The sequence below is a fragment of the Colossoma macropomum genome, unplaced genomic scaffold, assembly GCF_904425465.1.
Source record: "Colossoma macropomum unplaced genomic scaffold, Colossoma_macropomum, whole genome shotgun sequence".
NCBI lineage: Eukaryota > Metazoa > Chordata > Actinopteri > Characiformes > Serrasalmidae > Colossoma > Colossoma macropomum.
The window spans coordinates 1,300,001-1,311,894 of NW_023495565.1; the positions used below are offsets into that span (position 1 = coordinate 1,300,001).

The 11,894-nt window shown below is 36.4% G+C and overlaps 1 protein-coding gene across 2 annotated transcripts in view; it reads left to right on the forward strand.

The window, feature by feature from the left end:
* The window catches only part of fbxw2 (F-box and WD repeat domain containing 2), a 12,285-nt gene extending 9,733 nt beyond the window's left edge, over positions 1-2,552 (forward strand). For both annotated transcript variants that reach the window (XM_036562970.1, XM_036562969.1), the window contains one exon: positions 735-2,552. In XM_036562970.1, coding sequence (XP_036418863.1) covers positions 735-1,026 — 292 coding nt within the window. In that variant the 3' untranslated portion in view covers positions 1,027-2,552. The remainder of the gene's footprint in view (positions 1-734) is intronic.
* Positions 2,553-11,894: the final 9,342 nt, after the last annotated feature.

Sequence of the window (11,894 nt, forward strand, 5' to 3'; positions counted from 1 at the left end):
CAAGTATCAGTGAGAGTTCGTGAACAAGTATCCATTTAACCGTGGAAAAGGGGAAAAAAAAATGCTAAAAAAGAGAAAATATTGACTGATATTAATGTGGAGGTTTACACTTTCAGGTGACTGTACTGGTGTTGCACAAACATTGTCAGCATAGAGAGGAATACATTTCAAAACATGATTTATTATTCAAAAATAGCTGAGGGAAATCAATAAGTTTTTGTGCCAGGTGAGCAAATTAAATAGTCAGAAATATTATTTAACCATTTATGGAACTAACATCAGGTTAGCCCAGTGTTTCCCAGCCCTGTCCTGAGGGCCACCCCCAATGGTCCACATTTTTCTTCTTCCTTATTTATTGTGAGTTAAGTTGGAGCAAAAATGTGTACTGTCTTGTGGTTTTCCAGATAGGTCATAAGTTGAAAATCAGAGCCAAATTGCTAGTGTAGTTATAATGTTTAACAGACCAGTGAGTCAAGATGTACCATAGTCTTTACCTGCAAGTTGAAATACTTGTTTTCTGTTTTTACTTTATAGCTTTTGCTGTAGCATCTAGCACTGGGCACTGTACTTTACCACTGCCATGTACCCCAGATAGTAGCTTGCATTTAGATCTTTCAAACCCAGTCTCTGACATGCCATTGTATTAACACTTAACATCTTAACCTGTCTTACTACATATATGAGAAATTTATGCCAATTTGTCCAGTATGTTATATGTCTTTCTTACCACTTAGAGTCATCAAACCACAGCAAGACCCAGCCAGTCCTTCCCTGCTCAGCTTCGGTGAAGTGTTCGCCCTCCTCTTCGATAACCACCACTTGTACGTCATGGACTTGAGAACAGAGGCAATCACTGGCCGCTGGCCACTGCCGGCCTACCGTAAATCCAAAAGGGGCTCCAGCTTCCTGCCGGGAATCACTTCGTGGCTCAACGGTTTTGATGGCAAGAACGATGCAGGCCTGGTGTTTGCCACCAGCATGCCTGACCATAGCATTCATCTGGTTCTGTGGAAGGAGAACGGCTAGAAAGTCAATGGATTACACCCCAGCTATGATTGACTGCAGGGACATTGAAAATAAAAAAGGGTGCTCTTGATTTCTGAAACTTTCTAGATATTGCATGGACCAAAGTTTTTCTTTTTTCTTTCTGTTTTTTCTTTCTCTCTGCTCTTTTTGCTTTTAGGTTTAAGAACAAACTGGCTCACTCACTCTCTCTCGGTCATGTACAGAATCATACTTGCACATTCAAACATCATGCATCTAGCAAAGGAGTCTGTGGATACGGCAATGGACAGAAGATATGACTATGTGAGTTTAACCTGCTTTGAGTTGTATTTGCATACAAGTGATTGGTAGAGCAGTAGAAACAGCAAGGCGACAGGGGACCAAGCACTTGACTGAAAAGTAACGTCCCACTGCAGTACAATCATCTAAATTCTTGCAAAAAAAGAAATTATGAAGTAATTTGTCTGAGTATAGCATTTTTTTTTTGTTTCATTAAACAAAAAAGTCTATTTGTAGGTCACAAATTTACCTTCGGAGTACAGGGAAATGTTGCCTTATTTCGTTTTACTTCTTTTTAGAAGACAATTTTGCAGATGGCCACATGCACATGCTCTAGCTTGCATCCCAGACATCGACAGTATTTGTTCTTTTAGGTATTTACATTGGTGTGATAAACTGCAGCCTGGTTTGTATGAAAATCAAGTTTCATTAACACTGAACCTTTGTTTTAAATTTTCACTTGAAATTAGTCATGTGCCTTTTAATTTTTTTTTTTTTTTTTAAATATGTGACAAATCTTGAAATCCATTATTACAACCCCTAACTTCAGTAAGAAAAGTATGTTATTTTTTACACTTTCATTATTTTTATAACCCAATGTAATCAACACCACTGTATGTACTATTTACTATACTATTTATCCAGGCTAATTCACTTGAAAGTGTTTCATGTGAATGTTGCTGAATGTAAATTTTTTTTTAAATCTTCATTTTATGAGGCTGCTCTAAAAAATAGCAAGGCTACCGTTGTCATTTTAAATATATTTTTTCCAACCCTTTAGTTTTGCAGGTCTCCGTAGATATTCAAATGGTTGTTGGTGTTTTTTTTCCTCTTAGCTTAAATAAGCAAACAAACTCCTGCCTACAGCTTTTTCTGTGTCTTTTGGTAGCAGCCCAAGAGTTGGCACTCATTTTCTTTAGTGCTTTTGCATAGTCTTCTCGGAACATCAGCTTGTGAATATGGGAAGCTCTTTTGGTCATATTGGTTGGGGATGCTTTAAGCCATGACATGGCTTCCACAGGATGGAATCGGGTATCTGTGCAAATGCACGTTTATTGGTGTCATCAGGACTTTAATTCTGGAACCTGGGCTTTGATCTCCATCTGCGTAGTTGGCACATCACTTCTTTCAAATGTAGACCTCACTGTAACAGTCACTAATGCCACTGTAGACAATAATGCCATCCATTCACAATTAGCAAATTCCAGGTTTGTTGATTGTATTTAATTATATGCTGTCTTTCAAATAAATGAAAGTAGCTATGGGTAGATGCTGCCCCATTGTTTTTTTTTTTCTTTTGAACATGAACTTCATTGTCCATCTAGTTATATATCAGTATGTCACCTATATAGTCAAAGTCAAGTCAAAGTTTATTTATATAGCACTTTTTATAGCTGTTTTATAGCCGTTGTCACAAAGCAGCTTTACAGAAAATCTGTGTCCAAGCCCCAGTGAGCAGGGCGAGGAAAATCTCCCTAAGAGGAAGAAACCTTGAGAGGAACCAAGACTCAAAAACACATTCTCCTCTGATTGACACTGGATAGCAAAACAATAACACAACAAGAAGAGCAGTATAAATACAGAATTAAGATTTTACAATTAATAAAAAATATGTAATATGGAGAAAAACGAAACGAAAAAAGAAACCAGCCTATCGTTCGACAGAAGTATTTTAGATTAAACAGTGACAACTGATATTAACTGTTAGAGGCATATCAAAGTAACAATAAGAAAAAGATAACCAGAAAACCAGTGACTACTGTTGGGAGCGTATCACAATGAAAACGAGAGTTTAATCCATTAACATCATGTTAGAAGCTGATCATGATGATATGGTAGTATGAATATGAGAAGAGGCATTATTGTGAGGCAGGTAAAACACTGTCTAGTTAAAGACTTTTGAGTCTGTGCAGGCACCAGTATCATCAGGAGGGTGTTTCTGTTTTTCTACATAATTCTTTAGGCCTTTTTTTACCATGCGCATCAATGGTCAGTATCTCCTCAGAGCAGGTATTGTTTGGGTGGTGGATTATTCTCAGCATTAAAGTGACATTTAAGTGTGAGGTGAACTTTTAAAGCTACTGCTGTTACCTGGTGAAATCACATCTCTAAAGATCAGGTGCTCCAGTTCAGTGCCAATTGTACAAATACATCATGCCCCTGACATGTTTCACATTAGTACACCTTGGATCATGGTCTAGGCTGTATCCTCACTAAATTTTCCATCACTGTTCATCATGGAAATGTTTAGCTATGTAACATTTGTCTTCCATTGCAGAACAGGTCACCCAGAATATGTACTCTGAACACAACTGAGCTTTGGCTGTATGTTTTTTTATGTTTATGGCTGTATTTTCACTAATGGTTTGCATCCTGTACTGATTCATCTGAGGTTGTGAGTAAGAAGTGTTTTTTCTCTATATCATTAATGTCTCAGTTAACATTTTGGAGTCTACCTGACCAACTGTTTTCTTATTCAAATATTTCTTTGTAGCTGAAAAGATTGGGTCTTTCACTACCATTACCCCTAAGTTGTTGGCTATGATTATGCTTTGCTTTCATTCTTTTTGATGATGGCAGTTTTGACTTCATGAAATGCACAAGTAGCTTTGAAACCTGTTCACTGTTCAAAAACTTGGAATTACTCATCATAATAGTAATAATGATAATTGCTGTTCTTTTATTCAGTAATAACGTGGACTAACCCTAGACTACATATTATTAACATAAGGAAACAGCAGAAAATAACTTATTTTTTTTCAGTATTTATAGTATCCATCTTTTGCTTTCGTTACAGCTTCCTTTCTTTTTGGGAGGCTTTCTTTCAGGTTTTCCAATAAATCTTCAGGGATATTTTTCCATGATTTCAACATTCAGTCTTAGAAAGTCTGTTTCTCATGGTTTTTCAAAATCTTTGTTTTTTTTTTTTTGTCCATTTCCTTTCCTCAATCGTGGCTTCTTGGCAGCTTGTCAGACCCATACTGTTGAAGTGTTTTCTCACAGTGGAAGGATAGACAGAAACACCTGTGGGTTTGTTTATTTCTGTCTCTCAAAGATCTAAGCGTTAAGTACTGTTTATCTGATGGTGACAGTTTTGGTGGTCTAACAAGTCTTGAACATTGTTTCATCTTTTCTTTATATCGTATTTTTTTACACTTATTTTCCTTTGACTTTCCTCTTCCTTATGCAAGTGATTATTTTATATTTAATCTCCTCAGAAATATCTCTAAAGTGGTTTACCTCTGCTTGCAATACATATAGGTGTGAGGATTATCATAGTGTACTCCTTTTAGTCAGTGTGATGTTTGCAAGTTAGAACTGTGTAGCTCTAGATGAACACTCACTCCTCATTTAGAGAGAATGTTAAAATTAGTATGTCCCTTGAAAACAGATGAAGCTATGTTTTGTTAAAAAGTGAAAGCAAATTTTTTAATGCTTGGACCACACACATAATGAGATTTATGCCAGCATTTTGACACACACTCACTCACTCACTCAAGGAAACTCCAGATGCAGCAGCTGGAACAGACTGAAATATGGAGTGTGCTGAAAAGGCAACATACATAGACATACATATGGGTTAATTATGGGTTAAGAGCTTAAAAAGTGTTAAAAGGGCATCTTTATCCTTGTTAAGTGCTTCTAAACAGGCCTTCTTACATCTTTTATAGAATAGGATGATTCTCTGTCACACACACACTACTGGTGTTATTTTCACCCTGTCCACAAACCAAACATGATTACAAGTCACAGAGTCAATATTTAGATATTGTGGTTAGCTCTTTAGCTGAGCTATTCTTTTTTCCATTCCAGTATGTGTTTTCTACTAGCTGTCATGAAAAAAATCATTCAGATATATATCCTTCACCAATAAAGGAAAGTAGTGTATATATAGTCAAAGATTTGAGGGTTGTTTTATGTGCCAATACCACAGCACATAATTTTGCTTAAGTGTAGTGTTAAAATTAGTTAATAAGTATGCCTTCTGATTATTTAGTTCAGGTGTTTCAGACCCACCAGTGCTAATAAGTTTCTAAAATCATGCAAATAGCCATGAAATCTCCATAGACAAGCATTGGCAGCAGAATGGGTTGTACCGAGGAGCTCAGTGACTTTAAATGTAGCAGCATAGGATGCCACAGTCACATCAGTTTGTGAAATTTCACCCTTGTTAGATTAGCTCTGCTCAGCTGTAAGTGTTCTTGAAATGGATTTCCATTGGCAAGCAGCTGCACACAAGATCACTATGCGCAATGTGAAGCATCGGCTGGAGTGGTGTAAAGCATGCCATCACTGGACTCTGGAGCAGTGGAAATGTGTTCTCTGGAATGATGAATCACACTTCACATCTGGCAGTCTTACAGATTAATCTGGGTTTGGCAGATGTCAGGAGAACGCTGCTTACCGGAATGCATAGTGCCAACAATAAAATTTGGTGCAGGAGAGAGAATGGTCTGGAGCTGTTTTTTTGGATTTGGGCTCAGCCCTTAGTTCCAGTGAAGGGTAACGTTAATACTATAGCATACAAAGACATTTTGGACAATTATATGCTTCTAACTTTGTGGCAAAAGTTTGGTGAAGCCCCTTATTTTTGCACAAAGTGAAGTCCTTAAAGACAAGATTTGATGAGTTTGGTATGGAGGAACTCCGGTGGCCTGCACAAAACCCTAACCTCAACCCCACAGAACACCTTTGGGATCAATTGGAACATGGATTGTGAGCCAGGCCTTCTTGAATAGCATCAGTGCCCGACCTCACAAATGCTCTTTTGACTGAATGGGCACATATTCCCACAGACACGCTCCAAAATCTTGTGGAAAGCTTTCCTTGGAGAGTGGGAAAAAACTCCATATTAATGTCCATGGGCTTGGAATGGGATGTCCATCAGGCTCATATAGCTGTGATGATCAGGTGTCCACATACATGTGGTTATTTAGTGTAAATTTTACCCCAAATCTAGTCAAACTACAAGGAGCTACAAGGCTACTCTAGCTAACAAGTAATACAGCTGCCAGGGCTCAGAAACCAGAACCAATATTACTTCTGTTTTGTTTACCTAGGCTGTATGTAGGTCTAATATACCTTTTATGTTTGGATAGATATAAGGTCCAGAGGTGGTAAGTAACGAAGTACAAGTACTTTGTTGCTGTACTTAAGTAATTATTTTAGGTATCTGTGCTTTACTTAAGTATTTATGTCACTTAATACTTATGTTTACTCACTACATTTCAAAAGAAAAATCTGTACTTTTTACTCACTACATCTATTTTATCTCTGTCTGTTTATTTATGTATTTTAACCAGGCAAATCACATGATGCGCATACGTGTCTGAAAAAGACATCCATGGCCTTCCTCAATGCCGGAGTGGGTGATCGGGAGAGTCAGGAGAATTCCCGGTATTCCGGTAGTGTTTTGGGCCAGTTACTGTGCTAATTGCTGAACTAATGAATAAACACACAGCGCATATGCACAAGAACACTCAGACTGTAAATATTAGATCTAAGTGTAGATCTGAAGTAATTTAGGGGCTAAAACAGGGCCCCCCGTCTCACAGGTGATACAGCCCCAGTTTGCTGACTGTGACTAAGACTCATACAGTGGATATAGATAAGACAAAGCTGAAGGTATCTTCATTTCCCGTTCCATCTTAAATGATGTAGCAGTTATGTTCAGATGCCTGTACGGGTGCTAGAAGGTCTTTTTAAGGCTGAACGTGGGAATTTGAACAAGAAGCTAACTTCAGCCTTGAGAGATGAGTGCAACTGTGTGAATCTGGCTGCAATGTTAATCAATTTAGTATTGGCTCAACACAAGCCCTACAGAGTTTAGGACATTTGTTTCAAGCCTTCAGTTTGTTGTCAGCGCACCAGTTTTTTTGTGAATTTGGTACCTTTTACTACAAAAGCTTGGGCATGGGCATTGTGAAAATGTCAAAGCGAACATCATATGTTACTTTAGTGAATCAAGTCATCACAGGTAAGACATAAATGGACCATAAACATATGTCATGCCTGCCGTGGCAGGTTAAGGTTTTTAAGATTACTATCTTCACATGCCAACTGTCTGATGTTTTACTTTCAGGTTGTGTTCACTGAGTCTGCCCGGTATGGCAGAAACCTATGTTCGAAGTTGAAGTGTTGAATATGTAGAGTGATGACTGCACTGCTGTTAGGAATAGCCAGAAGTCTGATGTAATGACATTGCAGGACATTAGCGCTGTGTGTGTGTGTGAGTGTGTAAAGTTTGGGGTGGGCTGGTCTGCATCCTGGTCTGCATGTAACTCCTGGTCTGAAACAATTCCCACTCTGGCCCTGGCCTTACTTAAAACAATTATTTGATCTGGTGTTTAGTCCTGACAGCTAAAATAAACTTTGACATTTTTTTTTCTTAGTAGCAATTCCAACAATGTCTATGTCAAATTCTTTTAAAGGAAATCAAACATGTAAACATGTTTGAGTGTTTAGATGAGTGGATTTTTGTGGATGAAAATGATGCATGCAGTTCTAAGTCTAAACCATTATGTATGCTCAGTTTCATGGATGTGCACCCTTAACCCTCAATAAAGAGATGTCCTGTTTAAAAAAATAATTTGAAATTATTTTTAAAGAAATACTATTACCTTTTCTAAGTACAGTTAGGAGCAAGTACTTTTATGCTTCTACTTGAGTAAAAAAATATAAAAAAAGTTATAATTCAACTTTTACTTGAGTATTTTTTTCTAGATTACTGGTACTTTTATTTAAGTAAAGGACTTGTATACTTCTGTCACCTGTGATAAGACCTGGCAGTTTTATTTGTCTTAAGGCATGTTCTCTCTTGCACACATACACACATGTTATTGTATTTTGCTATTTGTAAATCAATAAATTGGTCAATATAGCTATGTGATGCAGTTTCAGAAATATCTGGGAGTGTGGAGGTAAGACATGAAACTATTGCCAATGTTATTAATCCTTAACAGAGATTTCAAATGAATGCTTCTGTTCCAGAAGAGTTAAGGATGATTGTCAGTTTGTTTGGATTCCTAGCCAAAAACTTTTAAAGTAATGTGAATGGACATATTTATGTGGTTTCTGATACTGCATGTTCATCTATTTAGCTTTTTTTTGTTACCTGAACAAAGAATTGGAAAAAAAAATATTGGTTAAAAATGTTCATTTTATGTAGTCCAACACAAACTCAAAACACATAAAATAATTAGAAAAACATAAATATATAGTTTTAAATTAATTTATTTGCACCGGACCTAAAATTTCAAGTTAATTCAACATCAAATAGTTAACAAAAAAAGTTAACAAAACAACAAACTAAATAACAAAGCAACAAAATATGAAAATGTTTTGTTAAGTAAATTTATTATCTGATGTTCAATGACTTTTAAGGGGTTCCAAATCCCAGTCCAGGGGAGAGAATCCCCAAAAACATGCAGAGCAAAGGGTCACCAAGCCTGTTTCAAACATTTTTAAATACAGAAATGTAAATGATTTTAAGAGTCCCTGGAGTGGTGTAACTGTCTAAGCATTTGCCTCAAGCAGGAGGTTGTGGGTTTGAGCCCTGATGATGGTATTGCTGTCCTGAACTGGGAACACAGAAAATGCTTAGCAGCATTGTGAAATGTGGTGTTAAAACACCAATCTTTTCTATATTGTTTACTTAATAAAGATTCAGTACTAAAAATGTGAGCCAGAAGAACTTTTACCTAAACTAAGAAGCCCAATAAATCGTAAAAAGCTGCATAGAACCCACATCATATTAGAATCATTTTAGACTTGTATCTTTCTTCAGAAAGAGAAAAAGACAACTGGGCATCTGCATCCATTTTGCTTTTATTTCTTCTGCCAAGAGCCAAAGAACAGTCATTGTTATAATAGCACTACAATAAAGAGAACTATTGTGGGCTCTAGGCTTACTATTCAGTTCTTAATCTCAAGGCCTATTATTAGTGTTGTAGTCAAGACCACTAGAGGCAAGTCAGAGTCAAGGCTGAGATCTGGACACAGTCAAGATCTGAGTCTTCGTTGTAGCCGAGTCAGAGTCATGACCAAGACTACCCAAATACTACCCAGTTAAGCCATCATGGAAAGGATGTAGAGAAAGATCTATTTTATTCTGTGTGAAGGTATTGTGGATATTCAATAATGATAAAAATGGAGACATTGCATCTAGCTGGTCCAAATAATGTTGAGAAAAGCAAAGATTGTGCACGCTAATTTAAGTTTTTTCACCACCGCTCCCCCTCTTTGGAAGACGACTTTATTTTTATTATACAGTTAGATAAAAAACACACAAAAAAGCAAGACATTTAACTTTTACAACCTAGCAATTTTAACAATTATAACCAAGATAATAATAAAACATAATAAACGACTGAGGAGTGGGGTTAGGTGGCTGGTGCAAGTGTGTGTAAGTGTGTGTGTGTGTGTGTGTGTGCACATATGTGTGTTTGTCAGTCTAACACAGATGAAAGAGTAGACAGACAGACAGACCAACAATTAGACAAACAGACATATGTATATTGAATAATTTCAATGTAATAATGTAAGAAAGGGTTTAACAAAACTGAATATTTCATATTCATATCATATTTGTGTTTGTGTATGTGTATACGTGTGTGTGTATATAAGTTGGTGTGAGTTGATATGTGTACTTGTATATGTATAGGTAAATGTATAGGTGAACTACCTGCTGCAAGTATTTAAGTGTTTACTGAAATGAGGGGATTGATTAAGAGGCTTAGACACTGGTGGGTAGATTAGAGTGATAACGGGTCAATATTTTTAATAAATGGTTCCCAAGTGTTGAATATTGCCATTTGATACATTTCTATAGCATTTGATCTCTCCAGTCATATGTGCATTAAAAGTAGCTTTTTCCATTGTGTAATATTTATGGAGTTCCTGGTCTTCCAGTTGTTAAGGATAATTTTCTTAGCTATAGCGAAAGCAATGAGTATGGGGATGGTGTATTGGTTGTGGGAGTTCAAAATGGTATAGTCACCCATCAAACAAAGCAAAGGGGATAATGGAATGCTATACTCCAAAGTGAGGGATATAAAGTCGATGAGAGTGCCAAAATTGTTTTATAGGTGGACATGTCCAAAGAGCATGAAAATAGGCATCAGGAGGGTCTAAAGTGCAGTAGGAGCATATGTCTGCATCCATTTATCCCATTTTATACAATTTATGTTGCGTGATATGTGATCTGTGAATTACTTTATATTGAATCAGCTGGAGATTATTATTAGTTGTCATTGTAAACGTGGTTTTACAAATTTGGGTCCAGAAGTCAATGCCAGGAGAGATTCTGAGACCTTTTTCCCATTTTAAAGTTGGAAGTACAACCGTATTATCCAAAATAGCAAGACGAAGGTCTGATATAGATATTTCCTTACAGATTTCCTGTTCTATTTCTAACCATGAATGATATTTTTGTTTAGAATGTATCCATATATATATATATATATATATATATATATATATATATATATATATATTGCAGTTGGCTTGTTAGATAATATATATAAAAATTAGGTGCTTCAAGTCCTCCTAGTTCTTTGACTTTCACTAATTTTAATTAAGGCCTAATAATTTCTGGGAATGAAAAATACATGTTTTATATTTGTATTTGAACTCTGCAAGTATTACAGTAATACCCTTATTTCATTGTTAAGACTCAGTTGGAAACGTAAGGCATAAAATTTTGAGTGCCAAAAGGAACATTTTGTTGTAGTATTCAGGGAGATTTAGTCAAGCTGACTCATTTACTGATTAGGACTTCAGCAACTGGACAGGGGGCCCTACACATCTGATTTACCACCAGTATAATTAGGACAGAGGCATCAACCCAGCACATTTTGAATATCAATGGTTTGGACTAATTTTGTGAGAAAAAAGTGTCACTGTATGGACTAGTATTGAATGGTATGTTTTGAAACTTCAGTGTATTTCAGAAAAAGTGAAATCATTTCAGTTTTCCATGATGGACCCTTTATTATGACCAGGGCCATGAAATAACACATACAGTAGGTCAGTTTTGATTTCAGGTTGAAACACTTTATGGTGTTAATAGTATAAACGTATGAACATAAACGTATAGTATAAACATTTGTTTGGTACTTTCAGACTTTGGGTTCACAGCGGAGAGAATAATGTATAAAAGTTTTGTTTCATGTGACTAAGTAATTCACTTTTGCAGCTGATTTCTGAGTCCCAGGGAGAAGCTGTCTTTGGCTCCTACTGAGTTGGACGCTTCAGTAATGTCTTTTGCACTCCACCTAGATCATTATTTGCTGTAGCCTTATGAAGACCATCTACTGAATTTGAGATGTTGTATATGGTTCTATATAACACCAAAAAGCGTTCTGCTGTTTTATACAATCTTGACATTGTAACAATAGAAGAACCATTTTTGGTGCTATGTAGAACCCTTTTCAAAAAGATATCTTCAGCACATTCTCCATCAATCTGAAGAACCCTTTCATGATGCACAGAACCTTTTAATCATGCAAAGTGTTTAAGTGTTCATGGTTCTATATAGAACCATTTTCTTTACTAAAGAACCCTTTAAGAACCATCTTTTTAAGTGTCTAGCTGAATTAAAACAGTTCTGC